General features: G+C 50.2%; 1 protein-coding gene across 1 annotated transcript in view; it reads right to left on the bottom strand.

Annotated features, from left to right (window-relative positions):
- The window catches only part of EFCAB11 (EF-hand calcium binding domain 11), a 188,004-nt gene that overhangs the window by 155,479 nt on the left and 11,028 nt on the right, over positions 1-21,497 (bottom strand). Inside the window, exons 4-5 of the mRNA XM_004610301.2 lie at positions 11,725-11,826; positions 9,179-9,269 (exon numbers count right to left, since the gene is read on the bottom strand). Coding sequence (XP_004610358.1) covers positions 9,179-9,269; positions 11,725-11,826 — 193 coding nt within the window. The remainder of the gene's footprint in view (positions 1-9,178; positions 9,270-11,724; positions 11,827-21,497) is intronic.

Here is a 21,497-nt window from a genome sequence, read left to right as displayed (position 1 = left end):
CAAATTTGGAAACCACAAAATTGAGAGAGGAATAAAAAAAACCTCAAGCATTACCACTGCAGAGAAGATTAAAAAATTGACTGAACAAAGTATAAGCACAAAAGTGTATAAATCTGTAACTGTACCCTCACGGTGATTCTCTAATTAAAAATAAATAAATATAAAAAAAAAATTGACTGAACAAAATCTGAAAAGCCAAGAGGTCTCCTTCTTTGGGCACTACGCTGATAATGATCACCAGGTTTGTCGGTGATCATTATCTCACTGAGGCTACAAAGAATGGCATATGATTCCTAGTCCTTTTCATTATTTTTCATATACACAGAAGCATGTAGATATTTACAGATCAATACTCATATTCACCAAGGTAGACACTCTCCAGCAAGCACACCGTGTTTTGGGTTTTTTTTTTTTAGGTGTCTTTTTTTTTAATTTTATTGATTTACCGTGAGATATAGTTACAAGCTTTCATGTCTGAGTTACAATCACATAATGATCAAACACCTATCCCCCCACCAGTGCACATTCCCCACCACCAATATCCCCAGTATACTCCCACCTTTCCCACCGCCTCTATGGCAGACAATATTCCCCATACTCTCTCTCTACTTTGGGGCATCATGGTTTGCAATGTAGACACCGAGAGGTTATCATGTTTGGTCCATTATCTACTTTTGGCACACATCTCCCATCCCAACCAATTCCTCCAACCATCATTTTCTTAGTGATCCCTTCTCTATTCCAGCTTTCCTCTACCTGCCTGCTCATGAGGCAGGCTTCCAACTATGGAGCAATCTTTCTGACCCTTCTACCTACTGCCTTTGGGTGTCAGTCTTATGTTATTTTATACTCCACAAATGAGTGCAGTCCTTCTATATCTGTCCCTCTCTTTCTGACTCATTTCACATAGCATGATACTCTCCATGTCTATCCATTTATAAGCAAATTTCATGACTTCATCTCTCCTAACACCTGCATAGTATTCCATTGTGTAGATGTACCAAAGTTTCTTTAACCAATCATCTGGACAAGCACACTGTGACCTTACTGAGGTCACAGAACACATAAGAGAATCACTCTGGTGCACAAACTAAGTGGGAAACTTTTCTTATTAGGAAGATTCACAGGCTAGAGCAATCATATAGCAGACTACACTTGCCTTTCTACTGAATCTGGCCGACCTGGATTCAATCCCCAGCTCCACATATGGTTTCCCAAAGCCCAAGAAGTGACCCTGCAAACAAAACCAGGAGTAATCCCTGAGCACCACTGGAGGTGGCCCCAAAAGAAAACCAGAAAAAAAAAATTCCATAAAAAGGTTACGTTCCAAGTTGGGCCAAGCAAGTAGGAAGTACAGAATATTCATGAACTCAGTGAAGAAGGATTTTTTTCAGAAGGGATATAAGGATCTGGTAGGGAGGTACAGTGGTGGTCGGGAGGAGCCTGTACTGAATCGCTTTCCACTAGGTGTGTCTTTCTTCCATTCCCCGGGAAGGACGAGCTCCACAGTTCACTGTCACGAGGAGTCTGTCCTCTGTCCGAGCCCAGAGGGTGGGTGGGACCCTCCTGCCAAGAGCACCCATCACTCCTTGTAAAGTTGCTGCCCTAAGTACCGACCCTCACTGCACTCTGACGTGGAGAATATGTTAGACTGTGAGGCATGGTCTTTATTTCTAGCTGACCGTTTACTATTCAAAAGGGAGCGTTAGCTCTTGTTCTGTCTCCGTGTTTGCTTGATTGGCCTTGATTTGGGGCCCACACTGGGCAGTGCCCAGGGCTTGCTCCTGGCTCAGGGATCACTCCTCTGCAGTGAGCAAAGCATGTGGTTTAAAGCAAGGCTGGGGATTCAACCTGGGTGGGCTGCATGTAAGGCAGGTGCCTGACCCCCTGTATAAGCTCTCCGGCTCTTATCTTGCTTTTTGGAACCTCTCAAGCAACACTCAAGAGACCCAAAGACACCACTGGCATTCTTGGCCAATGGGGCCAGGAGCCCACGTGAGACCCAGAAGAGGCAAAAATTCTTGGGATCCTGCAGTTTCAGGAATCTCGGGGCCATCCCGGGAATCGTGGGGGTCTCCAGGGCTGCACCTGGCAGTGCTCAGGAGACCCTGTGGGTTGGGGACTGGAAGAGGGGTGAAGCATGCTAGGTGTGCTCCCTAGCCCTGTTCTGTCTTCTCGCCTGTCCCAGTGGATGTGAAGAATGGGGCTCTGACCCCAAGAACCACAGGTCTAACTTGAAGTGTCTCAAGTCACAGGCATGGAGCATCCTGGTGTCTGTCATGGGACAGGAGGGTCTGTGGATGGGCTTGTGAACTCTGGATCTTCAGAGCTTTGTGGGAACTGACCCTCCGACTGTTCACGCTGCCTTTCCTGGGGGTAGGCAAAACCCAGACAGAGCCAGCTCAGGCTCACTTAGGAGCTGACAGTGCTCCTCAAACCCAGTAAAAGATTAATCCATTAAAAAAAAAAAAACAGTGCATGCAAAAAAAGGTGAAAATGGAACATAATGTCACATGTGGCTATAAAGCTCCTTGTTGCATTTAAAACACTCTTTTGACTTAAAAATAAATAAACTACAAGGAGAACTGCAAGTGAATAATGCACTGTTACCGGGTATTTGGCATGAGTGACAAAGGAGCAACATTGATAAAGTAACGACAATGCATAAGGCAATGAAGCTAGAGATAAGTTCATCAACTCAGAGAGCTCTCAGTAGCCTATGGAGTAATTCTAATGACAGTGTTTTGTTTATCAAGTCACTTTAAAGAAAAAAAAAAAAACACAAGCACAAGCAGCATCAACAGCAACATTTAGAGCAAGGAGAGGCAAGCTCTCTCTGCTCTACGTAAACAGAGAGAGGCAGAGTCTCTTGCCCCTGTGCCTGGCTGTCTTCACCGGGGCCCCTTGGAGGGGGTGGGTTGAGTTTCCCTCCCTTCCCTGCCCCAAGCAGAGCCCCCACAGCCGAAGACCTCCGGAACCCAGCCACAGCCATGCTCAAGGCCCCTCTCCGCACGTTCGGACGAGCCTTGCGCATGAAGGAACCGGCACAGGAACCCAGGTGTGTGGGACCCGGGGCCAAGATCTCCAAGGCTGTTCAGATCGGGACTCGGCCTCTTCCGCCCAGATCCCCCATTTTCCAGTGGCTAGGTAGTCATACCCAAAAACTGCCCCCGGTGCCGTGTAATCCCATCAACGGCCAAGATCCAGAGACTATAAAACCAAGCTCCCAGAAGCGCGAGGCCGCATTCACCGCCACACGACCTCTTATAGCCTAGTTCTCCCTCTTATGGCCTAGTTCTCCCTCTCAGAGAACCTGGCAAGCTACCAAGAGTTTCCTGCCCACATGGGAGAGCCTGGCAAGCTCCCCGTGGTGTATTCATATGCCAAAACCAGTAACAACGATGGGTCTCATTCCCCTTACCCTGAAAGAGCCTCCAATGCGGCACCGTTGGGAAAGACGAGTAAAGAGAGGCTTCTAAAATCTCAGGGATAGGACGAATGGAGACTTAATAAGACTGCTCGAGAAATACGACGGCCAACAGGATGATGATGATGATGATGATGAAACAGAGAGAGCGAGCACTTCATTGAGCGGGATCTTGAAAGATAGGTCTAATTTGGACAGGAAGGAAGGCGGGAAAGGTATGACGAGCAAGGAAAGTCAATGACGTATAAATACACAGTGCACACATTCAAAGGAACAAGCAGTCGTCAGCCCAGGGAAAAGAACGACTGGGACCTAATGAGAGGCAAGTGGGGGCAAGGCCTGCAGATGTTGGAAAGCTAGTTACATGCTTTGCACTCCACCCTCGAGTGTCCCTGAAGAGTCTGAACGCAGAAAGAAAGAAAAGAAGAAAAGCAATGGCAGGGCTCAGCTGCCAAGGCCACTCGACCGCCGCAGCCCTGCAGCCAGGCAGGTGTGAACACTGCAACTAAGGTGTGCGACCCTCCCCCCCACACCAGCTGGCACTGCCATGAAATGGTATGTGAGTGCCACGGAGACCCCCAGCAGGTGCTGCAACCAGAAGGTGTGCCAGCACCGTGAGCAAGCACATGAGTTCACAACAGCAGAGGCAGGGGCCAGGGAGCTAGCGGCAAGGGGCCGCAGCTGCCTTGCACACAGTGGACCCGCACTCAACCCTCAGCACCACCAGGAGCGACCCTGGAGCACAGAGCCTGAAGGAAGCCTTGAGCACTTCCAGGTGTGAGCAAACAGAAACAGTAGCAGCGGCAGCAGCAAAAGGGAAGGGCAAAGAAAAGGACTGCTCTGGACTTTTCCATAAGCTCCGTTAGTAGAGAAGAGGAAGGGTTTTTTTGGTTTTTTTTTCACCTTTCAGTGCTAAAAGCAGCCTATTATCTCCACACTCCGTCCTCCTCTGCCTGCGCGCCTCTTCATCTCCCGCCAGGGGTGGTGGTAGGGGAACAAAAGATCTCCAAGGGAAGAACTTCCAAAGAACTTCTGATGCAACCTCATCTTTGATAGAGTCTCAGTTATTGCAGTTCTCTAAAGCACAAACCACGACTTTGCTCACAAGGAGAAAGCCAAGCTGTCATTTCGAGCACTGAAAGGAATCCCAAAATTCGGAGTCCAAATAGTCAACATGATCTTTAGAGACAGCATCCGTTAGCATCCATTTGGGGGCTTTGCTTTTCGCAGATATCATCTCTCTCTTTTTTATTTTTTAGTTTTTCACTTGTTTGATTTGGGGGCTACAGCCATTGGTACTCATGACTTACTCCTAGCTCTGCATTTAGGGGTCACTTCTGGCAGGCTTGGAGGGACATAACGGGGTGCCAGGGATCAAAGCCGGGTCAGCCACATGCAAGGCAAATGCCCTAACCACTGCACAATCACTCCCACCCCAGAAGATTTCATCTGTTGTGCTAGAAAGGAACTTGTTCTCTTTAGATCCCTTCTCTCAAAAAAAAATCTTTCTTGGACCAGAGCAATAGTATAGCAGGTAGAGTGTTTGCCTTGCACGCGGCCGACCTGGGCTCAATCCCTGGCATCCCATATGGTCCCCCAAGCACTGCCAGGAGTAATTCCTGAGTAACCCCTTAGCATCACCAGGTGTGACCCAAAAAATCAAAAAAAAAAAAAACACCAAACTTTTTTTCCTTCAAAAGTAAACATCTTTAAGGTTTCACATATGTTTGTTTATTTTGCAGTGCCAGGGATGGGTAGGGGGTCTCACATATGCATAGTACACACTTCACCTTTGAGCCACATCCTTGGTCCCAAGAGGAAAGCAGTTCTAAAAAAGCTTAAGAAGATTCCATAAAATAGTAAGGTATGTTAAAAATAACAAAAGAAAAATGAACCATCAGCAGATTAAAGCTCAAGAAGAAAATGTAAGAAGAAAAAAAAGTACATGAAAGAGGAAAAAAAATGAAACCGTAAGAGAAAAAAAAATAAGACTCTCATTGAATGCAGCACAAAGAATAGCCATTGCCGAAAATATACTGAGATGTGGTGAGCAATGCAAGCAAATGCAATAGCAACAGAACTTAACAAAAAAATTTCAAAGGACTTCCAAGGAAAGCACGGTCAGCATTCTCAAAGACGAGAGTGACTCAAACATGCTAACATTCAATCCATTATACATTTCCAGTCGAGGACAATGGCCCACGTAAACATTTTTCAACATGGGAAGACAGCTGGGAATAGCGAGTTCTTATCCTACCAGCGGATAAACTTCAACTAAGCAGAAACTATGGCACGAAGTCCGGGAAGGAGCTTTGACTCCATTTTACTCTGAGGACTAAGACTGGAAGAAATGATGACTGTAGGGATTGTGAAATATGAAGCCTGTGAACCCGGAAGAGATGCTTGTAGCAATCACCACGCCTCCTACTCATGACAACATAACAATAGCAAAGACCACCAGAGCGTTCAGGCAGAGATTCACAAACTCATGAAAATGCCTCAGTTCTACAAATGCCCTCAGCTGTTTATTGCTGTACACTTGCCCTTCCAGCAAGCAGTTACAAAGCAAAGTGGTTCTAGAATGTCTCCGTCCCTCAAATCTGCTGCCTATCTTCACTCTTGGGGTTGTTTGGCTGGTTTTGATCGCTATGGCCCGTGGGTTTGACTTAGAAAACGGGAGAAGGAACGTGGGCAAGTGATTTGGAGCAAGAGCACTCCGGATCTTTAGAAGCTTCTTTAATTTAGAAGCCAGGGGTGGGATTAAAGGATTATGGAAACGCCTTCCACCACTCAAACTACAGGTGAGTCTGGCCTCACTGAAACTCGCCCTTTCTTGCGGCCCGCTTATCCTCCTCTGCATCAGCCTTCCTCTGGATGACTCTGGGCCTGGATCGTGAACTTCATGGGGGGTGGGCTGGGGGGGGAAACTTTTCTCTCCTGCTCCAGTTTCAAAACTTCATTTCACAACTGTGGATCTCGCCTAGGGATTACGGTGCTAGCAACCACACACAAATAGCAAGCAGGACAGATTTAATGAACTAAAACGCACTGCGTGGCTGCATATGGCAAGGGTCGCCAAATGTTTTGATCCTACCTGGGAAGTGTAAGAATTGTGAGCACGTGGAGGTTCGTTTATGGGTTTTAAGGATAAGTGTGACTCGGCCAGTGTGTGATGCGCCACCTTACAGAACACTTTGTTGAACCGCTAAAGGACTGAATATACAAATTATGAATAGGAAAATGAGCTTTTGCTGTGACTAGAAATTATTAACCATATTTAATAAAATCAGTGAGATTTAATAAGCTTTACCATCCCTGAACGCCTCTGCTTCGTCCCCTGTGGCTGAGCAATGTAAAGTTCAGCTTGTTTTAATACTTGGTTTCAGTGACTGTCAGAACCATCACGAAGATGTGTAGATAAGATGGTGTTGAGGGGGGGTTACGGCCCCACGTCCCTCAATTTTTTTTTATCCCATCTTCCCAATAAGGAAAAGGTTGGCGGGGGGAGGTTGAAAAATTATTATTTTGTTGTTACTGCTAACTATAATAAAGGTAACAAACATCCTTCTCTCTGGTTATGTTTCCCTTAAAGTGAATAAATTTTTATATTTAAAAAAAAAACTGATTTAGGGGGCTGGAGCGATAGCACAGCAGGTAGGGCGTTTGCCTTGCACGCGGCCAACCCAGGTTCAAATCCCAGCATCCCATATGGTCCCCTGAGCACCGCCAGGAGTAATTCCTGAGTGCAGAGCCAGGAGTAACCCCTGTGCATCGCCGGATGTGACCCAAAAAGAAAAAAATAATAAAACTGATTTAAACCCACAGAAACTTGGTAGGAATTTCCCCACCATTTGAAGATGTTCCAGGGTTAATCAACTAAACATGCAGGTGTAAGTGATTTTATTAGGTGTCACATATTCTATTAATTTGGGGATTCGGGTTACATATAGTTGGTGGTGCTCAGAGGCTAGTCCAGGCTCCGTGCTCAGGAGTGCCCCCTGGAGGTGCCCCAGGGACCATATGCAGAGCCAGGGACCAAACAAAGGTTTGCAGGATGCAAGGTAAGTTCATCTCTGTACTAGCTTTCCGGCCTCAACCCACCACTTCGGAAAATGGAATCATATTCCCAAACATTTGTTTTCCACAAAATGCTCACCCCGGCACTGGATTCGTTTCCAAAGCAGCTGCTTCCCCAATAGTGGTGACAACATCACTTCCACCTTGAAGAGCAACGTTTAAGTGTGTTTCCCGAAACTCTGTCACGGGGCAAGCACTTGCCAAAACCTTGCACACTTCAAGGTCAGTAAATGGGAACAGTTACCTTTCAGTGAAAAGGAAAGTGGTCACAGGGTTCTTCCTGCTCCTGTTCAAGAAACCCACGTGTCAGAAGGTAGGCACTCACTCACCTCAGTCCAACGCTGCCGCTTAGAATGACTGGCGGGCCACAGAGTGGGCTCAATGACCCTGTCCCCTAGCCCTTGGATGCACCTAGCTTGACCTTCTCTGCCCCAGCAGCTCGCGTGATAACTGGCTTGGGAATGATACAGCAGATGAATCCTATGCACATCCCCGCGGGTGTATGTGAATGGAGCTCCTCCCTGTAAGCACTGGGCCGTTGCACTGAGCAGGGCTGGCTTCGGGTCAGTCGGCATTTGTGACACTCCTTTTGCCCCAAGTGGCAACATCTGTGTGGTGTGCCTCACTGCAGCCTGATGTGACGCGATGGTTTCGTTCTGTTTTTTTAATAGTACGTGAGATTAAAATAACTCCCCTGCTTCCTCCTGACCAAACCCCCCCCCCCCACGCCAGAGCAAAGATTACCTTCCCCAGCACCTCACACCTGCACACGGGCCCGGGGCAGGAAGTTCTGGTCCCTGGCACATCAGCGGGAATAATGACGGGCCTCCACAGGAGAGGCCTGGCTTCTCCTGCCCCCCACACGGAGCTGGAATTCAGACTCAGCGGCTGCAGCTGAAGGCATCACCTCGTAGCAAGAGCGGGAAGTTGAGTGTCGAGGTGAAGAAGAAGAGGAAGAAAGGAGGAATCTGGGTCTTTCCTGACCAAGAGGCCGTCCACTCCAAGGCAGAGAAATGCCTCGCCATCCTTTTGTTGCTGGTGTCTTTCCTGGCTGCTCTAAGGAACCTGCCCGTAGAGCCCTGAATGCCACAGATGAAAAGCTTAGGCCAAGACAGCCAGGGGAGAGCGGGCGCCATGCCCTTCTCCTGCCAGCCTGTGGATACACCACGCACAGGTGCTTCGAGACCACCAGGTCAGGAATCCATCACAAAACCCGCACCCTCAGCCTCCAAGGCCACTCACTTGATCAGGCAGGCACACATGGGCACCCACGCCAACGACTCTGAACACTGACAAATCCCAAAGCACGTCGTGAGGGGACCAGCTCTATGCTACGGATGATGGAGAACCATAGGAACGCTGTGGGGAGGGAAAGGTAGGCAGAGCCGGGGCGGGGGACCACGCCGTGAGAGACCCGGGTTCAGGTCAGATCCAGGCACACGGATGCAGAGATGCCCCTCCTCCTCCCCATCTCCTTCTGGCTGCCCCCTCATCTCCACACGCCTCTGAGTGGTCCAGCCCTCCATCCACACTCGAGGCCACCATCAATGGGATGGACTAGTGGCCGACCCGAGTTTTCCCACCAAAACCAGGAGGTGTGAGCGTTCCCCCCAGAAGTGGCGGGCACCCCGGGAGCTCAGGGACTCACATGGCACCAAGATTCTGCCGTCTTACCTGAACACCTCGAGCACGAGCCTCTCAGGTAACTTGGGAGCCACCAGGCCAAACGCTTTTTGGAAATCCTCCAAGGTTAAATAGCCACGATCTGTTGGGAAACAAAAGACAAGGCACGTGTTTCCTCCTGCAGACCCGACGGCCTGCACTTCAGCCATGGTTATCCGTGGGAAACTGCAACAATTACGGGTATGTAAATAATTGTTCTATAAATAATTATAATAATTATTTACTGATTATTTAGAAGAGCAGTAAATTACACTTGATTTTTTTTTTAACCAAAGGCAATCTGAAAGAAAAGAATTCCCCCTGAAAAAAAAAAAAAAAAAAACAGAGGAATCGGGGCTGGAGCGATAGTACAGATGGTAGGGTATTTGCCTTGCACGCCACCAACCTGGATTCGATCCCCAGCATCCCATATGGTGCCCCAAGCACCACCAGGAGTAATTACTGAGAGCATGAGCCAGGAGTAACCCCTGTGTATCACTGGGTAAGGCCCAAAACAGGAAAAAAAAAAAAAAAAAAAAAAAAAACAGGAATCAAGATCAGGAGCCGGAGCGAAATTACAGCAGGTAAGGCACTTGCCTAGTACTCAGCTAACCAGGGTTCAATCCCCGGGCTCTTATCCCCAAGCACAGCTAGAAATAATTCCTGAGTATAGAGTCAAGAGTAAATCCTGATCATGCGGGGGAGGGGTGACGCGTGCCGAATGTAGACTAGAGACTGAACACAATGGCCGCTCAACACCTTTATTGCAAACCACAACACCTAATCAGAGAGAGAGAACAAAAGGAAATTCCCTGCCATAGTGGCAGTGTGGGGTGGGGGGAGACGGGACTGGGGAGGGTGGGAGGGATGTTGGGTTTACTGGTGGTGGAGAATGGGCACTGGTGAAGGGATGGGTTCTCGAACTTTGCATGGGGGAAACATGAGCACAAAAATGTATAAATCTGTAACTGTACCCTCATGGTGATTCACTAATTAAAAATAAAAAATAAATAAAATTAAAAAAAAAGAGTAAATCCTGAGCAATAGTATAGCGAGTAGGGTGTTTGTTTGCCTTGCATGCAGCCAACCCAGGTTTGATCCCTAGCATCCCATATGGTCCCCCAAGCACCGCCAGGAGTAATTCCTGAGCATTGCTGGGTGTGATCCAAAAAGTAGAAAAAAAAAAAAAAAGAGTAACTCCTGAGCTGGAGCAATAGCACAGCAGGTAGGGCATTTGCCTTGCACGAGGCTAACCCGGGTTCGATTCCTCTATCCCTCTCGGAGAGCCCGGCAAGCTACCGAGAGTATCGCACCTGAATGGCAGAGCCTGGCAAACTACCCAGGGAGTATTCAATATGCCAAAAACAGTAACAAGTCTCACAATGGAGACGTTACTGGTGCCCACTTGAGCAAATCAATGAACAACAGGACTACAGAGGAACTACAGGTGTGGCCCAAATCCCCTGCCACCAAAAAATAAGAATGAAGAATCTAGTGGGGAAATGAGGGTGTGGAGAGGGAGAACTAGGCTGTAAGATGTCTCCTTCAAAAACTATAAAAAATGCGCAAACAAAAATCTAGTCACACTCTTCTTCCACACAGCCCCCATGGAGTTCAGACAGTATCTCCGCTCCGTCACTGGCTGGTTCCGAGTCCTGGGGAAGACCCGAACCATATGCTGTGATGATGACACAGGCTCGAGGTCTGGGAAATTCCCAGCACAATTTCTCCTTCGAAATCCACTTAAACTTTGGCTTGCGATTAGAACTCTATTAATGTTTTGGGAAAACAATAGTAGCAGCCAAGCCACTGAGGCCAGACTCCACAGATCTTTTCCACCCTGGGTGGGAGGGGAGAGCCCTCGGGGGTCTGCAGACCCTCCCCTCGGCCACACCGAGGGCAAGAGAGCACGGAACTCTGGGGCTGGAGCGACAGCACAGCAGGTAGGGCGTTTGCCTTGCACGCAGCCGACCCGGGTTTGATTCCCAGCATCCCATATGGTCCCCCAAGCACCATCAGGAGTAATTCCTCAGTGCAGAGCCAGGAGTAATCCCTGAGCAACGCTGGGTGTGACCCAAAAAGGAAAAAAAAAAAAAAAGGAAGCACGGAACTCCGGTCAGAGGTACCCCAATGCCCCTGACTCCCACCCCTTGACCCAAGGCTTATGACCCCATCCTGGCCAACCCTTTCACTGTTCCCAACAGAATAGAGTCAAATCATAAAGGCAATTAACTAACTGCAAACATTCTTAAATGTCAATAATTTAACATTTGTATGGCGGAGCCAGACAAGCTACCCATGGTGTATTCAATATGCCAAAAACAGTAACAAGTCTCACAATGGAAACGTTACTGATGCCTACTCAAGCAATTCAATGAACAACAGGATGACAGTGTTAATTTAAGACAATGACAGAAAAAATTATATGCAGATATCAAAGTTAATAAATGGCAGATGTAGCATAATCCCCCCGGTATTCAGATCTGCTGAGTAGACGGTCCCATTCACAGTTCTTTAACAGTCATTTTTTTGGACCCAAACACTTTAAACACACTTACAATGCCTGTCAAAAGCTGTGAAGATGTGTCTGATTTCATTCCGAAAGATTTGCGCTTCCTTCTTTTTCCTTACTATATTTAAAAACTCCTGAAGTGGTATGCCTAAAAGTTAAAAACAAACAAGCAAACTTTTATTTTTTTAATAACACTTTTTCCTCCTTAAGGAAAAACAAGACATGAACAACAACAACAAAATGATTAAGTATTACACTCATTTTTTTTCAACCTTCTTTTTGGTAATTATTTATTCCTAAAAATAAATGTATAAAGGGGCTGGAAAGATCATATAAAGGGCAAGTCACCTGCTGGTGGCTAACCCAGGTTCAACCCCCAGCACCCCAGAACCCATCAGGAGTGATCTGTGAGCACAGAAGCAGGAGTAAGCCCTGAGCACCACCAGGTGTGGCCCAAGAAACAACAACATATCTATAAAGAAAGATTGTGCTAACTGCTAAGTAAATCCAGCACTAGCGACCAACGGCCCGAACGACAAACACTGGTGGAGTTCACTGAGCTGTTTCAGGGGAGAAAGGAACGGTGACCTCAAAAAAGCACCGTGCTCTTCCCTCTCCTGGATCTAACACGCCTAAAGCGACTTATTAAACCAGGTCTCATCATGTTTCTCGCCTTCTGTCTCTTTGATCCCTTTTTTCCTCCCCAGATGTCATTTCAGCGGGTTTCTTTTCCAACTGGGAGATCGGGGTGAAGAAGTAGTTTCTCAAAAGTCAATACCAATCGCACACCACAGATAAAGGTGAAGAGAATATTCCATAAACAATAGAGCTGGCACAGGCCCCAGTCCTGGATTCACCCCCACGACTGTGCGGCTGCCTCGGGCTCTGCTTCCTGTGAGCTTCCTAATAAAACAGCCCAGCAGGATCATATGAGATTGGAGACTCTGCTTACAATGCCTATTAAAATGAATTCTAATGTGATCTTTCTGGTAGGTTTAACGTGCGGAGCCAAGAATTTAAACGTTTTTTGTGAACCGAGCCCTAAATCTATAAAAAGAGTGTCTCATTTTTAGAACTCAGGATTTCCATGAGAAAAATGTATCCCTGTTTTAAAAATAGGCCTTTAATCATACAAGAACCACGTGCTAAGGGCTAAGAACTTGCACCCTTTTTGGTTTGGGTGAGATTACACTGAGCTGTACACCTTTCCTAAAATAGATCTGGCAGTTTTATAAAAGGGAATCGCTTTTTTCATGTTCCAGTGTTTTCTCATTTGTAGCTAAAGATTTAGAAATGTAGGAGCCAAGGAGATAACTCAATGGGCCAAACACATGCTTCGCATGTGGGAGGCCCAAGGTTCAACCCCCAGGCTGGACGTGACCCCTAAGCACAGAACAAGGAGTAACTCCTGAGTACCCCAAGGTGTGGCATCTTCCACCCCCAAAAAAAGAAAAAAAGATTTAGACGTTTCAAGAAGTCAACAGATCAGTATGTTTCTCAATGATTCTTTTGCAACCGCTTAGGTCCTACTGTCTTCAAGTCACTATAGAGGAGCCAGCAGAGGCGGTGACCACAGAGAAGCTCGGGAACCAATAAAACCAGAGGGAAGCGGTCACCATGCAGGCTCAGGAGCCAATGAAAACAGAGGGAGGTGGTTACCACACAGGGTCAGAAGCCAATGAACACTGAGGAAGGAGGCCACTACGCAGGTTCAGGAGCCAATGAAAACACAGGGAGGTGGATACCACATAGGCTCAAAAGCCAATAAACACCAAGGGAGGTGGACACCACATGGGCTCAGGAGCCAATGAACACCGAGGAAGGTGGTCCCCAAGCAGGCTCAGGAGCCAATAAAAACAGAGGGAAGTGGAAACCATGGTTTCAGGAGCCAATGAAAGCAGAGGAAGGTGGTTCTACAAAGCTCAGAAGCCAATGAACACTGAGGGAAGGCGGTCACCACACAGACTCTGGAGCCAATGAAAACAGAATGAGGTGGTTACTACAAGGCTCAGAAGCCAATGAACACCGAGAAAGGCGGTCACCACTCAGGCTCAGGAGCCATGAAAACAGAGGGACAGGGTTACCTGACAGGCTCAAAAGCCAATGAACACTGAGGAAGGCGAGCACCACGTAGACTCAGGAGCCAATAAAAACAGAGGGAAACGATTACCACAGGCTCAGAAGCCAATGAGCACCGAGGGAGGCGGTTACCACACAGGCTCAGGAGCCAATGAACACAGAGGCGGGGCAGGGAGCTGAAGCCGGCTGCTGTCCTCCAGAGCAGCCTTGGGTTGGGAGCTTTGGGGGGGCTAATGTACGAGCCACAACCTGGACAGGACAAGACTCCAAAGGCTGAGGATGGCAAGAAGAGCTCTCCAGGCCTGCGGCAGGAATCCGGTGAGCTGCCTAAGTGGCAGCAGGAGTCGGTGCGAGGTCCCAAGGAAGGGAAGGAGGGGGGCGAGGAGGGAGGCACCTGTAAGGCTCGGAGATCCCATCTGGCGTCCATGCAGAGCCCCCCTGCCCTCTGTGTCCTCCTCGTCCTACGTGGCAGGGCATGGCTCCATGCAAGCCCCAGGAGCACAGAGAGCGCTGCCTGCAGCCCGGCTCCCCGCAGCAGGGCAATCACCACCTGCAGAAGCTCGGCCTGCGCTTTCTCCATCTCACTGCTCTGTAAATGGCCCCGAAAGAGTTCCCGCTACCAGCCCCGCCTGCTGTCACAACAGTCAAACCTCAAATCACCACCTCCCAGAGACTCTCCCGTAATTCCAGGGCCATCCGATTTCACAGCCATGAGAAAGGCACTGCCTGTGCCCACCCCCGGGGCGCAAGACTATCTTCAGGAAATGCTCATTTCAAAGCACATCGGGCCCTCTGTGCGCACTGCTGGGCGAACGACAGCTATCAAGACACACTTGGCCCTGGTTACACGTGGGGCTTGGCACAACGTCCAACGTCCGCAGGCACACAGGGCTCTGCACGTACCTGCGTTTATTTTTCACGTCGTCTATGAAAGGGCCCCCACAGCTGCCTGGGCAGAGCGAGCAGATTCGACCTTAACTTTTGTTCACTGTTGGAAACGTTCTGCCTCACCCCTGCCCCCTTCCTTCCCTTTGTTCCATGTTGGTGATGCTGGGATCTCACATTCAGCCACATTCAGTCCACTTTTTCTCAGCTGGTTAGAGAGGTCACCGGGTCTTTTCTGCAGTGTATACACACACACACACACACACACACACACACACACACACACACACTCCTGGCTCTGGTCCTCATCCTTCACTGCGGAGTCTGGGGGTGGGGGTGGGGCACACAGTTTCACGGGGGTCTGACTCCGCACAAGTATCTGGCTGTGCAGTGGATGGCGCCCACCATTGCACAGGGCTGCAGGAGCCACGCTCAGCACATGTGGATGCACCAGGGGTCAAACTCGGGGAGTCATGCTCGCAGGGCAGGTGTTTTTAGCCGCAGGGCCATGCCCTGTTCCCGAGAAAGATTCTGCTTCAGAAAATAGGCAAGTGAGCGGGGCTGGAGCGATAGCACAGTGGCTAGGGCATTTGCTTGGCATGCAGCCGACCTGGGTTCGATTCCCAGCATCCCATATGGTACCTTCCCCACCCCCCAACCCCAGCACCGCCAGGAGTAATTCCTGAGTGCATGAGCCAGGAGGAACCCCTGTGCATTGCCGGGTGTGACCCAAAAAGCAAAAAAAAATAAATAGGCAAGTGTGATGGGATAAAGGCAGAGCTATTCGGTTTGGGGAGAGGTGGGTCCCCCACCCTTCCCTGTCCATGAGGGTCCCTGGAAGTGCACCCCCCAGGGCTGAGCGTGGTGCCTTTCAAGACCACTGGGACCAACGTGCTTTGCACATCCCTCCACCCTTGGTAGGTCGAGCATTTTCCAAACCAGTGGTTTTCATAAACCGTCCTTGGCAAAGCGGCCTCTTTTATGTCCTATAATGAATATCTCTATATTTTTACTTCCCAGCCTACTTAAGACGTGTGATGTAGATATGTCACAGGAAAGACAGACCGGGAGTGTGTTGTTTGCCACTTTTTGTTTCTAAGCAGCTTCCTCGGAAAGTAATCATCTTTCACTGTGGGGGTGGATATATTCAAAGGGCTAACAAAACTATATACAATTTTTTTCCTTGAAAGTTTCATTTTACATATATATATATTTATATATATACATATATATATATTTATGGTTCACTGTTCCAAGCTTCAGGGTCAGTGCACACAGAGAAAATCTGCTTGAAAATGAAGTCATCTCGTTTCTGACCATCACAGGGAGCTTAAATTAGAAACTGCAATAAAAGCTTGGGAGAGTGAAGGAGAAAACAATAAAAAACACCAAGTTATTTAGACTCGGAGTCTGGGCCTGGATTTAGTAGCAAAGGGAGGGTGCGTGCTCACTGAGTCACATATTAATATGCCCAGGGATTGAAAATGCCTGAAAATGAGGGTCTGAAAGGATTAAAGTGGCCTTTTAAAGACTCTAATGTGAGCTTTCTCTGCTTTGGGAAATCAAATTCAGATTATGATTTCTGGAGGCCCCGAGTGTGTGTGTGTGTGCGGGAGCGGGGGGCGGGGGGGAGGACCATAAAACCTGCTTAGTGAAAAGGTCGTGAGGACCGAAGGTGAAGGAGCCCCTGCCATGGCCATGGGGGCTGTCCCAGGAGCCAGGGTTCAGCGGGGAGGCAGAGGACCACTGTGCCCACCCAGCTGTTGGGCAAGATGACCAGAGAGCAGGGACAAAAAAAAAAAAAACAATTACACCTTCATGGGGAAAAAATACCAACTTCCTCTCTGACTTTATCACTAAAAATGAAAAAAAAAAATCTAGTTTGTAGAGGAATAGAGAAATTGGAACCCTCCTAGATCCTTCTGTTAAACAGGGTCAGGAATTGTTGCATTTTTAAGTAGGCACATATCCCTGCAGGATATGTACCTCGGTTTGTATATTTGCAATCTTTATGCCTTAATCTGGAAATATTTGGGTTGTTTTTGTTTTTGGCGGGAAAGTGGCTCCCAAGAGGTGTTTAGGAGTGCTTGGGCCTCCCAGGGCTGCCCCCAGCAGCACTGGGGGCCACTGGGGCTGTGAGGGGTGGGGTTCCAGGCCTGGGTTCGAGTGCCTGCACTGCCCGTCCCTGACAGCTGTGCTTTCCCCCAGCCCCTAATTCTGTTCTTTAAAGCTCATCATCCTAGCACAGCGGTTGGGCGTTCGCCTTTTACTCGGCCGACCCGAGTTCGATTCCTCCGCCCCTCTCGGAGAGCCAGGCAAGCTACCGAGAGTAAGAGTATCGAGCCTGCGCGGCAGAGCCTGGCAAGCTACCCGTGCATATTGGATATGCCAAAAACAGTAACAATAAGTCTCTCAATGAGAGACGTTACTGGTGCCCGCTCGAACAAATCGATGAGCAATGGGATGACATCCTCCCTTCTGGGCAAAACGGTCTTTCATCAGTCCCCCTTCCCAGTTCTCAGCCTCTCCCCGCCCCGGCAGCGCCCTCTCCTGGACACAGCCGACCCCCAGGTGCGTGTGGGGCCCCTCCTTGCAGGTGCCCAGGAGAGGCATCCTAGGAGGGCAGCCTCTGACCCAGGAGGACTGCAGTAACACTGCAGCGCACACCTCTGTGGACGCGAAGGGAAGGTCAGGGGTAAAGAGAAGGCCGGGGACGTACGGGGTAGAGAGAGACAGTATAGCAGGTAGGGATAGGGTGCTCGCCGACTCAATCCCCAGCACCACCCATGGTCCCCGAGCCTGACAGTGATCCCGAGTGCAGAGCCAGGAAGGAGTAAGACCTAAGCACTGCTGAGTGTAGCCCCAAAGCGAGAGGGAGGAGACGCAGAGACAGAGATTCAGCCATTTGGGGTAGGCCTGGGGCATGGAGCGGGTCTGGGTGAGAACCCCTAAGGATATGGACACAGAGCCCTTGGGGAGAGGGGACCCAACCACAGTGCAGGCTGAGAGCAGAAGGTCCCTCTTTGCCACCATCATTAGCCACGTGGCAAAGGCCTGGTCCCCGTGACGGCTCCGTTTCTGGGGGAGAGGAGAGGGCTGCAGGGCAAGTGTCCCTGGGGGCCAAGCTCCCCAGTCCTGCTTGGCATTAGCCGGGCAGAGCCCAAGGCCGCCACCTGGGGCTCCACTGTGGGACCTGCCCTCCCCCCACCTGCCCTCCTGCAGTGGAGGGGGGAGTCGAGGGGGGAGCGTGGCCGCCTCTGGGCCCTGAGAGCTGCTGCCTAAAGCCGCCCCCTGCCATCTGCCCACTGGCCGGCTCGCTCCGTCCACTGCTCACGTCCCACAGCTGGAGGTCTGTGCCAGCCTTGCCCGCCGCACCGCCCGCAGCCTTCGCAAGGGAATATTTAGCTTCGGAGGGGAGCATCTGCGGGCACGACCACCCCGGGGGGCTGCGATGCCCGGCGGGAGGCCGCTTCCTGGCTGTAGGGAAGAACGGAGAGGCCCGTGGAAGGGCCAAGTCGGCAAAACAACCTGCTGCCGCCCTGGGCCCGCGGCACCCAGACTTACTTTGCAGAAAAAGTCCTATGCAACACCCCTGGCATTCTTCCTTAAGTGAGCAGACACAAAGAGCCCCCCTCAACTGCACCCAGGGCCACTGCTGCCCCCCATCACTCCAGCACCCCCCCCCGGGCAGTACTGTCCACTCTGCGGAAAAGTGTACCAGAAGGCCATGGCCCTGGGTGCTTAGGTGGGAGCCAAAAAGCGCCATGAGGTGTTCACTACAGAACCCCAAGACCAGAAGAATGTTCTAGTCCAGAGGCCCCAGGGACAACTCGGGGGCAAAAGTAGCCTTGCAAGCCTGGGGCCACAGACTCGCTCCCTGGCCGCCCACAAGCACTGAGCAAGGTCCCCAGTGTGGCTCCACTGTCCAATGACACAGCTGGGGCTGCAGTGGTGGGAAAGGGGATGTCTCCGGAGCACCGGAGCCAGGTGTGCGAGATGCCCCGCCCCCACCCCCAGCAAGCTTGTGTGAGCCCTAGCAGGTACCCAGTGACCCCTAGTGGGGGGATACCGTCAGAATAGGCAGGGGCACAGCTAAAGGGGCGTGGGCCCTCTGAGCACATTTGAAAAATGTGTGAGACACCCCCCCACGCCACCCCGTGAGCACCACAACCAAGTGGGGGGGGGGGGAGGGAGGCCCCCCAACTGCCATAGCAACAGTCACAACAGCAGGGAAATAAAATAGACATAAACGGACAATTCCATAGAAATTCAGGAGACTGTGTTTGACTGTCAACCGTCTGGTGGTCCCAAGCCCACCACACCGGCTGGCAGTGCAGGGCAGCACAGCAGCCCCGTGGCCCTTCACCTCATCCCCCACAACTCAGTTTCCACCTGAACTGACAGTGGCGGCTCCGCTGAGTCAAGCCATCCATCGTGATCCCAGGGTGGGCAGCCTCTCATTTTTCTATCAAAACTTGCGAGTTAAAGGTTACCTTCCTGGGGAGTTTTCCCTTAAGTCCAAGGGTGAAATACGTATATTGTTTAGGGACGACAATACTAGAAGGAAGTAGAAGCAGGGCAGCACCATCGGATCCCCCCGGGAAAAGCAAGATTCTGATGTGCGTGGCCGGGGTTTCCTCCCTGGGCAGATGCTCTAGGCATCTAGGGGGAACCTGCAGACAGCTGCTGAGGGCCGTCAGGCCGTGTCCATGCAGGTCTGGAGTATGGCGCCCGGCACACAGAACGCACAGGGCCCTCAGCCTGGGGCGGAAGGAAGTGCTCGCCAGTGAAAGCAGGTGCCCCAACACCACACACGTGGAGGCTTCATGGGATGCACAAGTGCATTCTGGCCTCATCCTCTGGCCTTCATCGGCAGTTAGACACAGTCTTATAACAGCCCCCGAGAGATTTAACTCAAGAGCTGGTGGACATGTCCACTCTTCTGCCTCTCCACCCCAGGACCTGGGTGAGAAAGAGCCCCCGTCAAGGAAACAGAACGTTCTGGTATATGGATGCCTCCCGCCGTGCGTAGCTGTGAAGCCCTATTCGCTAAGTCTATGGGAACCAAATTTGACATTGACCTCTAACAGCTGTCCAGAACTTGCCTTCTGTGTACCGACACACCCTGACTCGGATTCCTACATCAAGTTCTTAGGGGAAAACACCGGCCTCTGCTCTGCCGCAAAGCCCAATCTGGCTCCGGTGCTATGAGCCCACTGAGGCCCGCTCTGCAAGTTGTGTTTATGAAACCACGTTCAAGTGCGAGCCACCTGTGGGATGGGCTGGCCCCGACCTGTCGGAGAGGCGAGGTTTCACCCAGTGGTTAAGGGTAGAGCACTGCGCCCTGCTAGTTACCAGCTAGCAGAGCGCCGCTCTGGGCCAATTACGAACCTCTCTGAGCTTCGAGGGTGCTTGAATTTGAAAGTGTTCAAATGGTGTAGTAGGGCCGTATTAAATTTAACAGCCCACGAAGCGCCGCGTCGCACTGCACGTGGGCAGTGTGCAAGAAGTCAGAGCTGTGATCATCCATAATAATAGCAAATGCTGGAGCGCAGGTAAAAGGGTTCTGCAGACAAATAAAGACCCAGCAAATGCCACAATGAAGGTGGTTCCTCCGTCTGGCTTCCTCGCTTCAGAAGAGGGAAGGGGGCTGGGGAGACAGGCCAGAAGCAGAGTCTATGCTTTGAGCGTGTGAAACCCGGGTTTTATCCCTGGCACGATAATAGCAATATTGATAACGATGATGAGGAAGAGATGACAAGTTTTTAAGTCTCTTCTGGTTGCAAACTACAAAGATTCCGTGTACTTAGAGAAGGTATGAAATGTTTGACGGAGAACAAAGGCTGTAATGAGGGAAGGAGGGAATAATGGTGAGTCGGACATAGTCCAGTATTACGGCGGTTGCCAATTCTGGTTCAAGCCCCGGCACTGACCATATGGTCACACTCGTACTACCAGGGGTCACTCCTGAGCACGGAGCCGTGGCCAAAACTCCCCCTCAACAACAGGTGGGGAGCAACTGTGTCGACTGCAGTCCCCCCAGCTGTGATAGCTGTTTCCTCAAGCAAATGGCTTCACTTTTCTCTTTCTGCCAACCTAGTTCCTGATGCCTAAAGAACTCTGGCTGAAACTTGCTGGTTAGGTTGCTGACATTTAAAATGTCATTAACTGCAGAAATAAAAACACAAGAGACACTTTTCCTGGACTTTGACCTCCAGGATGTACTTGGAGACTCCAAGGAACAGGGGAACAGAAGCAAGGACCACCAAACAGTGCAGCAAATGGTACATTTTAAAGCTGAACACAGTGGAGGTCAGAGAGACAGGACCATGGGCGCACACGGCGGCCCAGAGAGTCCCGGGCGTCCCACAGAGTCCTGAGATCACCAGGAGTCAGCACTGAGCACCACCGGGTGTAGCCCCAAAACCAAAAATAAATTAAACAAGAGGCTGGAGTGATAGCACAGCAGGTAGGGTGTTTGCCTTGCACGTGGCCGACCCGGGTTCGATTCCCAGCATCCCATATGGTCCCCTGAGCACCACTAGAAGTAATTCCTGTGCATCGCCAGGTGTGACCCAAAAAGAAAAAATAAAATTAAAATTAAAAATTAATAAATAAAACAAATGTTCACTTCATTGTCCAACTGGGAACTGATCCCCCGAATCTACAAGGAGCCCGGACAATCCAACAATAATAAAAGGGAACAACGTGATCCAAGAAAATGGGCGAGAGACCTACACACGCGCTCCTCCCGAAAGCACACGCAGAGGCGCGTGAAGAAGTGCTCGGTTGTCGGAAGGAAAGAAACCAAAGCCACCAGGAGGCAGCCCGTCACGCCAGTGAGAATGGCCCAGC

The sequence above is a fragment of the Sorex araneus genome, chromosome 3 (assembly GCF_027595985.1).
Source record: "Sorex araneus isolate mSorAra2 chromosome 3, mSorAra2.pri, whole genome shotgun sequence".
NCBI classification, from domain to species: domain Eukaryota; kingdom Metazoa; phylum Chordata; class Mammalia; order Eulipotyphla; family Soricidae; genus Sorex; species Sorex araneus.
The sequence above is the reverse complement of the archived record's forward strand: the minus strand, read 5'-3'. Positions and strand labels throughout refer to the sequence as shown.